A 17,875-nucleotide genomic window follows, 5' to 3' on the forward strand; every position below is an offset into this window, starting at 1 on the left:
CCCGCCTCACCCCAAGACAGCTGGGATAGGCTCCAGCACCCCCGCCACCCTGGCGAGGGTAAGCGGTAGAAAATGAATGAATGAATGAATGAATATATGTACTGAAGTACAAATCGTGCTGCCAGAAAGAAAATGACGTCAAACTCGATGGCAGCCGGGTAGTAACTCGTGACGTCACATTCCCGCGACAGTCATTTGTCAAGAGAGGAGCAAATCTATCGGCGGTAGTCAACGCCAGGTTACCCTCGTCCGACAGGCCGTTTGCTGCCATTAGGCTGTTTCCCGTCCTGTCGCAAACCGAGGCCGTTAAAGTGGGCTCGGTAAAGGAACGTAATCGACGGCCTTCCGGCGGCTTACCGGACTGCTTTGACCCGAGCGGCTAATGCTAGCGGCGGCTTACTAGCTGCCCGCTACCATCACACGTAGCGATGCTAGTTAGCCGGTGCTGCTAACGTGGTCGCCGTGCAGCGCACACTGTCTGCCAGCGGGGGAAGTGGACGCCAGGAAGGGGAAGGCTCCGGCGTTAGCTACCGCAAGACCGAGAGGATAGTATCTGTGTTTGGATAGACGACCCCGAGGAGTTCCCGGAAAGGCCCCTGGTTCCCGAGCATCCTTTCATCTCCGAGGTAAACACAGCCTTTACTTGCACTAACTGTGGAGCCGTACAGCGGGCCTAGCATTAGCCGGCTAAGCTCCTTAGCATCATGCTAGCGGCTCGTCGAACTCGTGTTGGTGTCTCCTTTATTTACTTTTCATGGAAGACCGGATAACTTTGAATAGTTTGGTCGGCTCCCGTCCATGTGGGCTGCTTCTAAAAGGAGCTGCTAATGCTAAAAGCCGCACCGAACATTGAACAGCAAGTCCGTGCAGGGAGAGAAACTTTCCCACTGTGGGTTCTGTCCGGGTTCTTGTGGTGTTTGATAGGCTGGAGTTGCCGTGGAGCTTGGCTCATGTTTGCTTCACCTTTCTTCACGGAGAGACTGCTCGTTGTTTTTTCAGTGGTACTCGTGCAGAGTTGAACTTCTTTTTACACTTGGATGAAAGTTACCAATGTCAAAACCTAAATCTTTCACGTTAGGATGTAGCTGCATAGTAGCAAACATTTCCTATACCGCTTGGCCTCATTGGGGCCAAAGGCGGGCTGGAGCCTATCCTAGCTGACTATGACAGGACAAAACAAGCATTCACACCTAGAGACCACTGGGCTTTTACAGACATGGACGGACGCCGGAGCACCCGGTGAGCAGCCACAGGGACTTGCAACGTCCACACATCCCACGTCCCACATCTAATGCAGCGGCCCGATGGCCGATTGTGTTTGTGATGTGAAGACATGTTTGTTCTTTCTTCACTGAACACCATTTAACTTTAACAATTGCTCAACCGCTCATGGATCTGAGCAAAAAAGGTTTAGTGGATGAAAAGACATTTTTGGGGAGCACTGTACTTATAATATGCGGCAGCTCCACCCTCGCTCTTTGGGGGACAACGTTAAGGCTCAGTTTTTTTTAACTTTAAATTCATGGCCGCTGTACTGAAACTGGGAAAGAAGCTGAAAGGTACAAACGTCTACACGAAGGAGCACCTGACAAAGCGTAATGCTGAAATCGCTAAGAGAGCACGTGACCTGAGAAAGCAGATAAAGATCCAAGCTACTTGCAGTGCCAACTGCAACCTTTTCATTAAGTTCAATGGCGGACCGGAGGCCAGAGTGCTCGTTGTCAATATAATATAATAATATAGCAAGGCTCTGTGGAACTGGAAAAGGGCTCTACAAGTCACAAACAACTGGAATTGGACAAGGATATACTAGATCCGGACACACAGAGGAGCAATACATTAAAGGTTTTAACATCAGCAACAGGTTTTCAATCATTCATATAAACTCCAGAAGCATGTATGCAGATTATGACAACATCAAACAATATTTGAATCTATTCAAGGAACCCTTCAAAGTAAGCGCAAACTGGGAAACTTGGCTGAAGGCGGATAAAGGCATGGACTTTGAGTGAAAGGTTCCAAAGTGGGAAAGAACATGTCAACTGCCATTGACAATATTTTAGAATGTATTCCTATTGAGATCTGTCAAGAAAAAAGCAAAACCGTGTTCATAAGTTCTCTATACAGAAATTCCAAATGTTTGAGGATTGGATCAAAACTACCTTTTTGGATAATAATCCAAAAATATATTGATCTTGATCCATATTGATCTTCTAAATCCACACAAGAACAAGGTAATGTATTGTATAGACACAATGGATAGCTTGAGTTTGTTTCCCAAAATGACCAGACCACTGTGCCACCTTCATGGACAATATATATATATATACTTATTATATTCAAAAGGACCAAGGCTTGTATTCAACAGACTAAAGAAGCAGAAAGAACATATGACACTTAGAAAAAGAAGATGACTACAATCTTGTGTATGAGTGTGTATGAAGGAATATTACAGCCAACGTTTAGACAAGAATAAAAACAATATTAGAGCAACCTGGGGCATTTAAAACAGTATTATTAGGAAAAGTAAGTAAGAAGCAGACTACACTCATTATTTCATGGTTGGATAATGAAAAGTTCAACAACTACTTTATTGATCCGAAATATTTCATTATTGAACAAAGCAAAGGTCAAACTCCTTATTGATAAAATCCCAGATACTTAAACGTGCTGACATAGTTCATCTTCAAACAGCTAAAATAATGCATAAAGCTAACAATAAGCTATTAGCTAAAAAGGTCATCCAATACTTCTCTCCAAGAGAGGAGAAATATGATCTCAGAGAAGAAGTCAAGGTGAACGACGTGGATGTGAGAAGAAGGTTAAAAAGCCACGGCATATCAGTATGTGGAATCGAACTATGGAAGGGATTGGGTAAGGAAGTCAAAAGATGTACAAGGATGAGATAACGGTGACCAAGGCAGACATATTTGTTTGGGCTTCACTAGCCCATACACCTGTGCAGTGGGGAGGATGGGAGGGGGGGCACACATGTACCACAGGTGACAGCTTTTTGTGATCAGCTTCCAAAGGCATTGATTGATTGGCATATGCCCTTATCACGTTGCAGCTCTTTCAGTGTGAGCCTACTGATAAGACAGCAGGCCTGAAATATTACAATCCTGTCATCTCCATTTATGGGCCACACTGAAGAAAAGGAGCAGCAGCAGGAGGAGGAGGAGGGATGAGCATAAATAAAGTCCCACAGCAGCCTCCCCAAAAAAGAAAGAAAGGCAGGCCAGCCTCCAGCATGGTGTGTGGGCAGCGTGCGATCAAGGAAGAGGAAATGAAAGGGCTTTTCTGTCAGGATGTCTTATTAAGCCCCGTTTCTGTCGTCCTGTGGCGGATTCAACACGTGCACGTGCCAAGAAATGTGGAACCAACGAGCAAACATGTTGTTCTCTTCACCACTAACACACCGACACAATGGGGCCTCATCTTCCTCTTTGGGCTTTTCCCTCCAGGGGTCCCACAGCACACCTATCTCCTCCATCCAACCCTGTCTTCTCGTCTGTCTCTCACACCAACTACCCTCTTCTTTGGTCTTCTTCTACGCCTCCTACCTGGCAGCATCCTTCTAACAATATATTGACTATCTCTCCTCTGGACATGTCCCAACCTTCTCAGTCTGGCCTGAAGGACTTTATCTCCGAGGCCTCTAACATGTAATGTCCCTCTAATGTCCCTACTCCTTCCTGAGCCTATCCATCCTGGTCACTTCCAATGAGAGCCTCAGCATCCTCATCTCTGCTTCCTGTCTCTAGACCAAACAACATGGCTGGTCTCACCACAGTTTTTGTCTCCCTTTCCTTTCCTTTTGCTGAAACTCTTCTATCACATCACGCCTGACACTTTTCCTTTTCACCATCTCCAGTCTTCTGGACTGTTGACCCCAAGTACTTCCAATTCTCTACCTTCTACTTGTGGAACATACCCACTAAGAGCATTTCTCTTCTCTTCTTCTCTTAAACCATGATAGAACAAGTTGAACTCTGCTGCTAAACCTCTAGCCTTGCTACCTTTCCACCTGGTCTCCTGGACACACAGTATGTTTACCTTCCTCCTCTACATCATGCCAACCAACTCTACCTTTTCCTGTCATAGTTCCAACATTCAACGTCCCTACTCTCAGTCCTAGGGTCTGGCACGCCTCTTCTCTCTCTTCTTACGGGCACATCTTCCTCCTCTTCTTCTTTGACCAACAGTAACCAAATTTCCAGCAGCACCCTGTTGGTGAAAAGCACTGATGGCGGTTGTTGTTAACCCGGGCCTCGACCCGTCCGGTATGGAAGTCCTGTGTATGAATTGCATAGTTGGTTTGGCAAAATGTTTACGTCGGATGCCCTTCCTGACACAACCCAAGCTTGGGACTGGCAGCACAACAAGGCACTGGCTTGTACCCCATTCAGGCTACATTACAATGGAGCATAATAATAATAATCTTAATATCAATAATATTAGCTCATCAGACTCCACCACATCTTCCCAAAAAGTTATTACCTTACTCAGAAGCTGAAAGGGGGCATAGCGCCACCTCTGGTCATAGAAGCAGAGAAGATGGAAGTCTGCACAGCAAGTCAACTGTCAAGTTGACCATCTATCAGGGCAACCCCCCCCCCCCTCAGACCTGATGCTAAACAACCAATCTTGATTAATTTAGCTCTTTATTGCTGAAGCACATGTAGCAGTCTGCCTGTGACTCGGCCATCTGCAGTAGACTGTTTGTCATGGTTGATTGGCAGGCGTGACTATTCTAAGACCGTCCTACAAACAAGCCCTGCAGATGATGGAATTGTATCTCATGTGCTGCTCATTTGGATGACACCAGTGTAAAAACGGTCCTGGCTGCTGCCATGAAGACTCTATAAATGCTTGCAACCTGCAGTGCAGTACTCGGAAACATGCAGATCACATTCCTTCACTCCCTCTGGATGAATTATTCACTGGTTATCAAAGTGAAGCTAGTTAAGTGAAATGTCCAAACCAGGATCCATCATCGTGTATTTGGCTTTTTGGTGCGCTGAACACTATTAGGGTGATATTTTGACACGTAAGGCTTGAGTGAATGTTGAGTGGGATTGTTTCGGTAGAGTCTGAGGCACTTTTGGAATGCGTTACACCGCTGTTGTGGGATATTTTTCCCGAGACCTGACCTGGATGGCTTCCTGCTGGGAAGGCAGACATCTGGGAGATGAGTTAAAGTACCTTTAAGTCTGTTAGCCTGGGTAATCCTTTGGTCAGCCAGTTGCAGCAAGCAGAGGCGGCAAAGGGGGGGGGGGGGCATTCGCTTGCTTTTTGTCATCCTCCATAGTTAACTCAATTAATCGACAATTGGATGTGCAACTACAAGGATAATTCCATCCAATTTTATGTAAAAGGACATCAATTTGGGAACTATCATGAAAGAAGACTTAGTTGCAGATATAATCGTAATGGCTTTATTCATGGAAGCTGTTTCTTTGACGACACCCTGATTTTATTAGTAGCACCTCAACATTCCATGAAGGCCGGTCCCTCAAACTCACCCGGTCTTCCCAAGAAATTCCCCTCATTTGTCAATCCCTCCTGGCTTAGCCCCCCCTCCAATCTCGTCTCACAGTTATCAAGTGTCCCACAGCTGGATTGGCCGTATGCACAGCTGTTCTTTTCCCACAACCCCATGTCCAAATCCTCCTTTTCTCTTGACGTCCACTTTGCTCTCTCTAACACTTGCTGCTGGGGGAGTCCATGCTGCTCCTGCTCCGTTTCGCACTTGGAAACGCTCCCATCCATCCATAGCTGCTTTTATTGGACAATAGCAGTGCAATTGAAGAATGTCTCAATGAAAGTTTGAAGAAAGACTTTCTTTTTGCATACAAAAAAATGATTTTTAGCCTTATGCATTATTTTAGCTGTGTGAAGATGAACTGTATCAGCAAGTTTAGGCATCTATGATTTTAGAAATAAGGAGTTAGTATGTTCTCTATAGGCGGCATTATGGATTATCCTTACTGACCTTTTTTGCAGTACATTTGGCGAGTGAAGATTGCTAGAGTGCAGAAGAGTGTAAATTGAATGATTGGATTTAGGGCTGGGGGATATGAACCAAAACTCATATCCCAATATATTTGGGTAAAATATGGCTATACCATATACTATATCTCCATATTTTTCAATAAATTGAATTTAGACCAAAGTCAAAGCCAAATATGCGTGTAAAGGTGTATTAAAATGTAAACTATCTTGTAGAAAAATCGTGATTAAACGTCATAACGTCTCCTTTTTTCCTGCTTCCAATGAACGCCGCCTTCACTTGTGCTTGGTTAAAAAGCTGTCATTAGAGCACTTGTACAAATACACAGTTGAAATACAGTTAGCTTAGTGGAGCAGCTTACCATGGATGACTTCCTAGAAGACCTGATAGGACGTACTGGCACATCTCCAGGTGTGAATGGTTCCCATGTAGCACCTCTGGAGGATTCCCAGCAGAGCTCTTGTTATCGCACCCCTGAGGCCCTTCTTTCTCTTTCTCTCATCTCCCAGACGCCATCTCTACGTTATGGCCCCCTGATGACCCCTGGGACAGGCGCACTGACAGGGCTTTGTGCACGGGAGGAGGATTGGACACGGAGAGTGGCATCGGCGGCGGAGAGCAGCGCTTTTGGCCGAAGCGAACACAGGCAGAGAGAACTGTAAGTCACTTTTTTACCACAGTGGTTCACCCACTTGGGGCACAAGTGGTTGTTGGACGGAAGCATCTCATTGGCCTCATGGTGTGAAGTGTTATGTGTTGGCACGCTATCATGGCTGGAAACCCCCCCACTCTAAGGGGACTGGGGACAGTTAAGTAAAGAGTTTGGCCTCCTTGAAGCATCATACATTTGGGCGTCACGCCGGGTGTCATGCCGGCCTTTTCCACGTTTGGCCAGCAGAGTGCAGCCAAGCGTATGTAGGAGAGTAAAGCAGACGGTGTGAAGGTATTTCATCCATGAGAGGCGTGGTTATGTCATGGCTTCTCCTTCCACTTAGAATGCCAGCTTTCTAAGTTTTCCTAAACCAGGCCTGTCCAAAGGGCAGCGACATTGTGAAAATGCAATCACACAACAACACAAACCCCAGCAAAGCTGTCACTTTAGGACCATGGAGTTTTAATTATTGGAATTCATGAAATGAAAGTTGAAATATTGAAGAAAAAAAACGTTATTTTCTAAAGTTGCCATATATTGACATACAAAAGAAAAGAAGTTGCAGTTAACTTGTAAAAAACTTCTAATATGAGAATAAAAGGCAAATATTATGGGATTGAAGCCACTGCAAGAAAATATAACAACAGAAAAGGGAACGCAACAGAGGAGCTGTGATGCTTTTTCCACTCTTCTGACCTATAAATGTTGTTAGAATGTTGGATTCTGGTGTGAAACCATGCCAAAGGTTCACATCACAAGCTTTGCCCATTTGGGAGGGAGCCCTGAAACCTGTATGGGATGGCTTTAAAAAGGCGTGGTAAAACCGTTCCTTTGGGACGGACCTCCTTATTACTGTGGTATGAAAAGGTTTGGGCACCCCTGGTACTGTTCCAGATGGTCCTTTGTGAATGACCGGTTGTTGGGATCATTCCAGGTAAATATATCATACAGCACACCAACAGTCAAATGAACTTCATAGAATTTACAGAAAGTCTGTTGTAGAAAATCAAAGTAGGCAGGTGCATTAACTTGGGCACCCCAACAAAAAATGACATCAATGTTTAGTAGATCCTCCTCCATCAGAAATAAATGCTCCCAATGGGGGTCTGGAGTCTGGTGGAAGGTATTTTGGACCATCCCACACACATGAGGTGTGTGTTCAGCAGAAGACCTAGCCTATACTTGCCTTGGAATCTCCCTATTGGCCAATAAAATCACCATGAGGAGAAGGAAGTATTTCCCCGGCGGACAGCTCAGTCATCCCAGACTCTAACCCGCCCCCTCCTGAACCCACAAAACCCTCAATCCACAAATTCATAACAGCAGCTGGTTAGAGCAGAACAGGATGAGATGGTAAGGCCAACGTGTGGATGGGCACATCCCTAGTGGCCATGTTTGCATGCTCAGGCACGGCCGTGTGACGTTACAAACATGGCACCATGTTGGAGTCCCAGCACAAGACAATCCCTTCATCACATTAGCGCTTCTAGCTTATGAGCATCATTTTTTGGAAAGCAGGTCACATGGATTTGGAGTTGGTGTTGCATCAAGTGTGCCAGCTGACTTGGCTTACATATATGTATACATAGTATACACATGTATACATATCATCTATATACACATACACGCCGGCTATTAGTCCCACTCGAGAACCTGACCAACACCACCTGGTCCTTGCATTGTTCCCGTCTCCCGTCCTTTTGGATCTTGTTGTCATGTTTTTCCCTCCTGACATGATGGCGGCACGAGGCGGAGACGCTAAATCAATCAGCGTAATGGCAGGCTATTCATATCACACTGCTGCTGTTGCTTGGAGAAGAGAACGGGGACTCGTCCTGTCTCCTATAACCCACCCCGGCCATAAACGGCTCTGGTTACTCTCCTGTCAATTCTTCTGGATCCAAAACAGCCATCGTGTTCATTACCCGCAGCAGCCACACACGTTAGGACCGTCCATCTCCTCAAGGAACAACCACCACGTTTGGATGGATTTCAGGTAGTCAGTGTACAGCTTGTATAAATCTAGGAGCCACTGAAATGAGATCATTCACACTTTTTTGTTGATGTGATGCACAGAGAGCAAGGAACAACTTACCGCTGTCTCCTTCCTGCTGCGATCATTCAGGTGCACTCGTCATTTTGTGAGTAAGACGCTAATTGATGTTTCATGCCTCAAGGAACCGCAGCAGAATTCACACAGCCCCTGACCGAGACAAGTAATAGTGGAAGAGATGGACACATTTCTACAGTGGGGTCCATGACGTGGAACAAAGCCATCCAGCTTTTCCACATAACTAGCCTGACTCATCCTCGATATGGACGTGGTCCTGCCGACCCCATCTGTAATCACAATAATCCAGATGACATTAGCATCTTCAGAGGTCTGCTCACCACTTCATCAGCCCTGCTTTGGAGTGTGAGGTCTGTGGATGGGTTTCAGCAGGTAGTACTGCTACACAGTACTAGTGCACTGGCATGCTCTGTGAAATACTTGCTCACTATTTGCAACCACGGCACTGCAACGTCACATGTCAAAGCACGCGGTCACGTCAGAGTCGCCCACGACACTAGACCTTTTACTTTGATGGCTGACACTGGTGAGGATATTTTGGCCTCCATAAAGCGTCCTCATTTGTTGTTGTGTAGAGATTACAGCGGTCGTCCACAGTGACAGATTATCATCGTAATCCCGCCTGCTGCATTGTTGTTGGCTTCCCAAATGCTTACCTCTGTCTCCTCCTCCTCCTCCCACCATCTCCTCCACGCTCTAGTGCATGCAAACCAAAGTGGCCTTGGATTTCTCATATGATGATGAGTCTACCCGCCCTCCGATTAATGGAAGCGAAAGCAGATCAAATGTCCTTTTGAGGGGAAGCGCTTTTATCAGCAAGTTGGAGGAGCGCAGCCTGAGCACAGCTGCCGGTGGTGTGTGTGTGTGTGTGTGTGTGTGTGTGTGTGTGTGTGTGTGTGTGTGGAGTGGTGGCAGCCTCACTGAGGAGGAGCGCGTCCTCGGAGCACAGCAAGTGAAGGCAGATGGAAGTTGTGGTGGCAGACCAGGTCTTCTTTTGACATCTTTGCACCATCGGGTGGGAGTGTTTTATGGAGTCACTCGTATGGGAAAGGAGAAAGCAGCCACTTCCTACGTCCGGACAGAAGTGGAGGTCACGGTCACAGGTCTGAAGAGCACGTCCAGGATCTCCGGTGGGATGTAATGCAACCCATGTGTCAGCGGTGTGGACAACTGGCACAGAACGGGAAGCGCTCTGCCATTTTTTGTAGCCCTTATGAGCTGGTGGATGTGCGGCTGTGGCTGCAGCATCATCTCCTCCCTGATGAAGAGGCTGGGCCGTACAGCGTGCTGCTCAGACCTCCTCTCCTGCAGCCACACTCCAGAGCAGCTGCAGCGGCCCCAGACAAAGGTAACCACGTGTCCCGCACGTCCCCACCAGGACGGAAATGTGCTGGTTGTGTGTGATGAGGAAATGAGCGCGGGCCCTGATGGCCCCAGCCACAAAGCTGCCGCGGCCTGCGATGGCCTGCAGCGGCCTTGTGCTTGTGGTCTGCATGCTTGAAGCAGTTCCTAAGTGTAAGAAGTCTTGCATCAGAGAGTAGCGCAGGCATCGATTCCTTAATGCTTGCTGCCTTGACAACAGTGGACTTCCAATCGCTCATTTCAAATGGATTACTTCAGCCTGCCTCCTCTTCTCTCCTCAAGTGGAGAAACATCCTTGTGGGTTCCACAGCAACAAAGAAGTTGCTGAAGAAGATGGTGCACAAGCCACGGGAGGGCCCCTGTGTCATTTAGCTGCAAGGAGCAATGGATGGTATGAGTTCCTGTAGTTCTTGGAGCTGTCATAATTAAGGAGAGAAGCATTGTTGGAGGTTGCGTGGCAACTGTAGGGAAGGTCTACTACTTTGTCTGTTGTCTCACAGGAATACTTCCAAATGACTTATCACTTTTGATTGACACGAGCATGTCCACTTTGACCATTTATCTTCTTGACACTTCGAGACTTGGAGTGCCGCATCGACCCGAATATAAGACGTCCTCCAACAGGGATATCCAAAGTGTGGATGGCCATCATCTCCTGGCACATTGTAAACATAGGCTTGAACAAGCAACAGCAGAAATGCCGTTTCGTTCTATTCCGTTCGAAGGTGACCTTGACCCCTTATAGGGCCCGCCTCCCAAAAGACGCAAAATGCTCCTCACAGTTGACCTTGAAATGACCAGGCACATTAGAGAGCGTTGACGCTTGTGTGACCCAATGGTCCAGCCTGCCAACCAGCAGGTGGCACCACACAACGTCTCCCCAAGGCCTTTCTTCCTGGCACTCCCACATCCTCACACCAGACTCAGCCACTGGGATATTGAGTGTGTGAAATATTGTTAGCCAGCAGAGGAGGAGTTCTGCTGCTGATGGCACGGTGATGGCACAGAGATGGCACGGTGGTGGCATGTTACATCAGTCACTACATTCCTTCCTCTGAGGCGACACAAGGGATGGACTGGAAATAGAAGAATCAATGGAAAGCTTGTGTGTGGAAGTGGAGACCCAAAGGAACACACAGATGGAGATGCCGCACATCCTGCCCGGAACAACAAGGCAGCTTTTCCTCTGCCTTTGACTGTTCATGAGCCATCAGTCTCTCACAATATGAATATGTTGGTAAAGTGCAGCTCCCCCCCGGGCATGTGGCGTTAGCTTAATTGTGCGTAAAGTGCAAGGCTAACGTGAGGTTCCAGCGGCGGCTAGACGGTCTCTAAAAGCCCGTGAGTGGCTGTTGGTGGCAGTCACGCCCACGCCCTGGATCAATAAGTGGTATCAGTCATGGTCGGCTGGGCATCATAATGATACGCTGTCACAAGGACTCCTTTAAATCTTCTTTCTTTTCAGGTGTTAGAGCGGTTAGCGTCTGGTCTCCCAAGTGTGGCACAAACGAGGACAACGTGTCTGTCCAGGATGCCGTCTTCGAAGAGCCACTTTACCAGTGTTGACTGTGGCCTGTGTGTGACGAGTGTTATCTTGGCACTGCTAGCGCCACACCACGATTTGTCTGTTTACACATCATTGGTGAATGGAAAATGGTTCTGTACATGACATGACCCAAAACTAGTGATTCTTTTGTCGGTTCAAGCCACCCTCCATCACGACTGCTTCCATGGAGGCTCATTACGTTTGGCTAAACACCAGCTCTCCAGCACCGGTGATCATTACACGGCTCACACATAGACGAGGTATGTCCGTGGTGACACTCTAGCACAAGGTCGCTATATCTCGCCATCACCCTGAATTCACACCGTGCACTTTCAAAACGCTTCTATCAGTCTGGCAATTCACACCAGCTGACACACGTGTCTCTCGTGTGCCGCCGAGCGCGTCTAAAAGCCTCCACAGTGCAATCCAGCCTTTGATCGAGAGAGCCAAGAAAGTAGTTTCCGTCTTGCTTCACCATGCCTCCCCCGGAAAACCACACAAGGACGGAAGAAGTGGCCACAGCCCACCTCTGGAGCAATATGATGGAAACGTGTCGGGCTACGTCCTGGAGGAGCTTCCTACGCTGCAGACACATTCAAGCACCTCTTAGTGCTGCAGCTCGGCCAGTCTAGTAAAGGGCCCTAGAAAATGTCCACTATTCATAGCCTTTCCTCCTCCGGAGCTCCCAGCAATGGAGCGGCGGTCCCGAGGGGGGTGCAATCTGAGATGGCTCTAATGCTTCCCCACCACAACGCTGGCAGCAAATAGCAGCCTTACTTTCTCGCCACGCAGGCACGGGTGACATTGTCCTCAAAGTCAAATGAATGGACCGTTCCCCCGTCCCGACACAAGCAGATAAAGAGTGTGAGCCTCCCGAAAAGATTTTCTCACGTCTTCTGACTTTGGAAGATTGGGAACGGGGCTTCTTTCTCCGCTTTTATCCCGCCTGCAGATAAGCTTGAAGAGCAGATGTGGACGTTGAAAATGCCTTTAAAGCTGCTGGGCTTGGTGTGTGTTTATTGGAGAATACTTTCTACCCTACTTCAAGTTGTTGGTGTACTTGGTGTACTTCCATCTTTCAGCACACGCTACTGCTCACGTTCACACTAGCCTCTGTTGCTCTGTGGGGGTACCCTATGCTCCTTGACCATGCTCCATCATGCATGGCCCACGGTTGACTGCTATCTGGGTGGGGAATATGCACTTTTATTGGTAAAAAATAGATTTCTGACAATTGTCCCTGTTCTTAGCCTGAGTTAGACATTGTCTGCATAAAAATGGAAAATTGAACAAAAATAGAAATATAAGGCATTCAGAAGATAATCTAATATCTGTGACTTGTGCACCTAATGGGACGCACCTGTCCATCACGTGAGCTGCATGTGAAGCACACGTAGTTCTTATTATTCTTCTACATTGTATACATTGTAACCTCCTTTTTATAAAATGTGCTATTGGTTTGGATTCCACCCAAGAACTACCTTACTGGCGTAGTGACCCCTGGCCATTAGCAAGCTAGCGACTAGCTTCAGCACACACTGGCTCCCGATGCCTCAGGCCGCTAGCCAAAGCTAACGCTACGTATTGGAGCCGTCTTTTTCCTTTCTATGTTGCTATGTGAAGGAAGTTGTCCTCATGCTTGACCAAATGACTTAAATACGGCCACATGTTGTCCTAATGCTGCCTGCTTCCTGTGTCTGTGTCTCCCTGCAGCATGTCAAGACCTTCTCCTCCTCAGACAGCTTAGCGAAGGTGCAGGAGGTAGCAAGCTGGCTTTTGGAAATGAACCAGGATCTGCTGTCGGGGGGCAGCAGCAGGCGGAGTCGGGGGCCGGGGGGTTCGGCGGTGAGAGGTAACGCCTCCTCCACGGCCCGGGCACCCCAGCAGGCGGCGGCGGAGGAGGCTGACGAGGATGAGCACATGAACCGGGTGGTGGAGGAGGGGGGGCAGCTGCGGCCAAGGGTGAGGACAAGCTTACGTTGGACATCATCCTAACTTTTCATTCATTCTTCTCGTCTTTCTCTGTCTCTCCAGCCGGGGGCAGCGCAGGGGGACGCGGACGGGGGGCAGCCATGGGCGCCGAGCGAGTCAGGAGCGAACGATGGCCCTCAGGGGGACGAGGGAGGCGAGGAGGGCCCCCCCAACAAGGTGAACAGAGGCGAGAAAGGAGCCCGCTGGACGTGGGGGGCGGCGCAAAGGCAGAGGCTGCAGGAAGACAACGAGGAGGAGGAGGACGAGGAAGAGGAAGAGGAGGAGAACAACAACAGCAGCAGTCACCAGGAGGAGGAGGAAGAAGAGGAGGAGAGGACAGAGGGAGGGGAGGAGCAGAGGAGGGGGGATGAGGAGGATGGAGATGAGGAGGAGATGGACCAGGACAGCGATGATTTTGAACACTCGGCAGAGAGTGGTCGGGAGGAGGAGGAGGAGGAAGAAGAAGAAGAGGCGGAAGAGGAAGAGGAAGGCCTGATGTCCCCCTCCCTCAGGAACAAGGCGTCCGGCCCTGCCAGCGGTCTGGACTCGGGCTGCACGCACCAAAGCTCTTCCAACAAAAAGGTAAGTGAGCTGGAGCTTCCAGAACTTCTACTGATGGTCGTCCGCTTGGCTCGTTCAGGACGCAGTGCTCTGGCGCCCTCTTGTGGCCAGTTGGCCTTCCTACAGCCTAAAGCAAGCGTGGGCATTATTTAAGCAGAAATGGAATCTACAACACATTTAGAGTAGCAAATGCTGAACGCAGATGAAGATGCACAGGAGGGTTCTTTCATTTCCATGGTCTTGGATGTTTATTATCCACCTAGCTCTGTGTCCAACTCCCCACGTGGATAATGGGCATCAGGGCGAGAGAAAGAGCCCTCTTCATGTCAATGATGTGCAGTCTTCCTATTACTGTACTGAGCAGCCTGGACGACGGGCCTTTGGCTGCAAAAGAGGTCGCTAAGGCACATCAGGAGGGCCTGCGGCCCTTTCAACAATCCATGAAGATGGCAATCTGCATGTTTGGAATGTTAGTCTCAACAGCACTGGATCCCTCCACGCGCTCACTCCTGCGTATAGACGTATAGACGTACGCGTGCTGAGAGGCACTTTATTGCTCAAGGTCGATGCGTGCTGATGCAACCTCTTCTCCACATTGAGCCATTCCATGGAAAAATGTACAATACTCCGCATGCACTTAAACGTCTACTTCACTGTTCCCTAGCAGCACGTTGGCTGCATTTACTACCTCTTTCCCTGCAGCGTCGCAACGCTCAATCAAGTGGCCGTTTTCCCAGTGATAAGGCGGCCTGGTGCTAGTAGGTGGTCTCCCATGCGCCGGCCTTGCCGCTCAGGAGCTACAAAAGACCAGCGCTGTCCGCACACACACTCTATACCCGCAACGTATGAACAGGCACACCTGAAGGCACCTCCGTTAGCCGTGGTTTCCCTACACTGCAGCCTACAGGGGCTGAATGTTATTGCACGGCTACCATAAGTACTTCCTGTAGGTTTTGTTTAGATACTATATATACTATATGTCTTAAATGGACATAGTACATAGTGTAGGTGGTTATGTTTATATACTATATATACTATATGTCTTAAATGGACATAGTACATAGGGTGGTTATGTTTATATGCTATATATACTATATGTCTTAAATGGACATAGTACATAGGGTGGTTATGTTTATATGCTAGATATACTATTTGTCTTAAATGGACATAGTACATAGGGTGGTTATGTTTATATACTATATATACCATATGTCTTAAATGGACATAGTACATAGGGTGGTTATATTTATATGCTATATATACTATATGTCTTAAATGGACATAGTACATAGGGTGGTTATGTTTATATACTATATATACTATATGTCTTGTGAAAATGACAAAATGTAGCTAAGACACGTTGACCGTACCAAGTGCCTTTTGGTTTGGTAGACCTGAAGAAGAAGCGCTGTGGCCAGTCTGCAGCTTGAAGGTCAGCACGTCACACGGGTCCTCCATGCCTGTCTTAGCTTTCTTACACATAGCATGGTGGAGCCCGGTGCAGCCTTTGCAAGGTAGGCTTTGGATAGAATCAGCGCAGTGACGTTGCTTTTGTTTGCAGTGGTCCAGAAAACGTTCCTCCATCCATACGTTCTACGCAGGAGTCAGGCTGATTGGTCAGGCTTTTACCGCCTGAAATAAGTTCCTCACCCTCTTTGCTGATACACGAGTCTTCATACCTCCAGGATATTCTCTTGCTTCTGGACTTGAACGATGGCGTAAGGCGCAGAGTAGGGAGGAGCAGAGGGAGAATGGCAGCAATGAGGAAGCCGCGTGGACACGTGCGCTCTGTCAGGCGTCTGGCGGGACGCGTTCCGTCGCCAAAGGGTCATGAGAGCAGATTCCACAGTGCCTCTGTGTGGGAGGGGCCATCCTTTTTTCGGGCCATGACAGCAGCTGCTCAGGCGGTGACCTCACACCCCAGAGACTTTTCAGCAGGAGGACGGCCATCGCACATCTTCATAACGCCAGCCTTGAACACTTAATTGGCGACTCCTCTGGAGTCGTGAACAGCTTTGTCCGGGTCTTCTGCTGCAATGCCACGCCATTGCCCTATCCCCCGTTTCTCGTCTGCCGGCGCCCGGAGGAAGACGCCAGATGGGAAGGACGCCGAGTCACACATGCTGGTGGAGAGCAAAGTGCTGGACCGTGCAGAGCCAAAGAACATGGTGGAGGACCCTAGACCCACTCCCAAAGTTCTCAAAATATTTAGCATCAACATCATTGCTCAGGGTTTGACTTTCCGCCGGCGACGGGTGAGTCCGCTTCCTAAGTCTTGGCCTCATGTTAGCTCTGCTTTTAAAACGTGCACGTCCATGCCCGTTACAGCAGTCAACATTGCATTTCATGGGGGATTAGCCCTCCTTTATCACACTCCATTGCTGTGGGAATTGTTCATGGAGGCCAGACTGAGATGGTTGGGACATGGCCAGAGGAGATATAGTCAATATATTGGTAGAAGGATGCTGCCAGGTAGCAGGCGTGGAGGAAGACCAAAGAGGAGCTTTATGGATGTAGTGAAGGAGACGGATGAGGAAGACAGGGTTGGATGGAGGAGGTTGGTTTTCTGATGGGATGTCAGCTTCAGCCCATATCAGGCTGTTCCTGATAGCGTTGGGCTGTTGGTGAAGAACCGTGCTGACTGACTAGGCAGTGTGTGACCTTCCTGGCCTGCCCTGGTGATGGACTAGTGATGCCCTGGTGATGGACTAGTGATACCCTGTGATGGACTAGTGATGGACTAGTGATGGAATAGTGATGGAATAGTGATGGACTAGTGATGGACTAGTGATGCCCTAGTGATGCCCTAGTGATGCCCTAGTGATGCCCTAGTGATGGACTAGTGATGGACATTTGCTGCGGTCCTTGACTTGTCTGGAAGTTCTTCTGGCCCACATCCGTTCCCCTCTGCAGGGGTACTACTGCTAAGAGGGTACAAGCTGGGGGATTCGATTTGCGTGTTTTTGCACCTTGTCTGAAAAAGCAAGTTTGATGTGAAGATTAGTGGGTTGGCTTTCTGCTGTTGAAAGGACCCATCCTGTGGAGAGTGTCAAGAAAAGGGCCGTGCCTCTTCCTGGTATTCACATTGATCCCATGCAGTATCAAGTGGCTCTATATTTAACTGCAGTAAGGGAACACTACTGTAGGTGTGTGTGCACGGACTACATGCCTCAGCGGGTGTGCCAGCGGCCTGGTAGTCACACGCTGCAGCAGAAACTGCACAGCCAAATACGCTATGGCCGCTTGTGAGGTCGGCCGGAGTCCTTGTCCAATTGTCGGCCACATGGAAAGAAAGGTAGCTGATGGGTTAATTAGCTGTTTCCTATGGTGAGTAAGACTGTCCTCTCAGGTTGCTCTGCATTGTCCAATGCCCTCTACTGGACGGAGTCGTATCTACAACTTGAGAGCAGAGGGGGTGAACAGTCCAATATAAAAAAAAAAACAACCCAACCAAAGGAGGGATTGCAGCACATCCTTCTGTGACGGTCCAAAATGAATCGTTGTGAGTGACTGCATGTTCGTAACAATGCTTGGATGCCGTATTTGTTTTACTGGCTTGAAAAGGTCTGATTCCCCCCTTGCAAAAACTAAGAAAAGCACCCTTTCCGGAGATGGAACCACCATCATCACTGGGCTCCCACGGGAAGGAATTTGAGTCTGTGTATGTTTGATTCCAAACATCTTTGAAGGCATCCCAGC

General features: G+C 48.4%; 1 protein-coding gene across 3 annotated transcripts in view; it reads left to right on the top strand.

Moving 5' to 3' along the window:
* Nucleotides 1-187: 187 nt before the first annotated feature.
* fbxw7 (F-box and WD repeat domain containing 7) overlaps nt 188-17,875 on the top strand; it is a 35,501-nt gene continuing 17,813 nt past the window's right edge. Inside the window, exons 1-4 of one of the 3 annotated variants that reach the window (XM_058076933.1) lie at nt 188-626; nt 6,523-6,671; nt 13,358-13,606; nt 13,679-14,197. In XM_058076933.1, the coding sequence (XP_057932916.1) occupies nt 13,427-13,606; nt 13,679-14,197 (699 nt within the window). In that variant the 5' untranslated portion in view covers nt 188-626; nt 6,523-6,671; nt 13,358-13,426. Of the gene's footprint in view, nt 627-6,522; nt 6,672-9,264; nt 10,085-13,357; nt 13,607-13,678; nt 14,198-14,234; nt 16,432-17,875 lie in introns of those variants that run through there. The other 2 variants (XM_058076926.1, XM_058076949.1) reach the window with 2 other exon arrangements.

Source organism: Doryrhamphus excisus, chromosome 1 (genome assembly GCF_030265055.1).
Source record: "Doryrhamphus excisus isolate RoL2022-K1 chromosome 1, RoL_Dexc_1.0, whole genome shotgun sequence".
Taxonomy (NCBI): Eukaryota; Metazoa; Chordata; class Actinopteri; order Syngnathiformes; family Syngnathidae; genus Doryrhamphus; species Doryrhamphus excisus.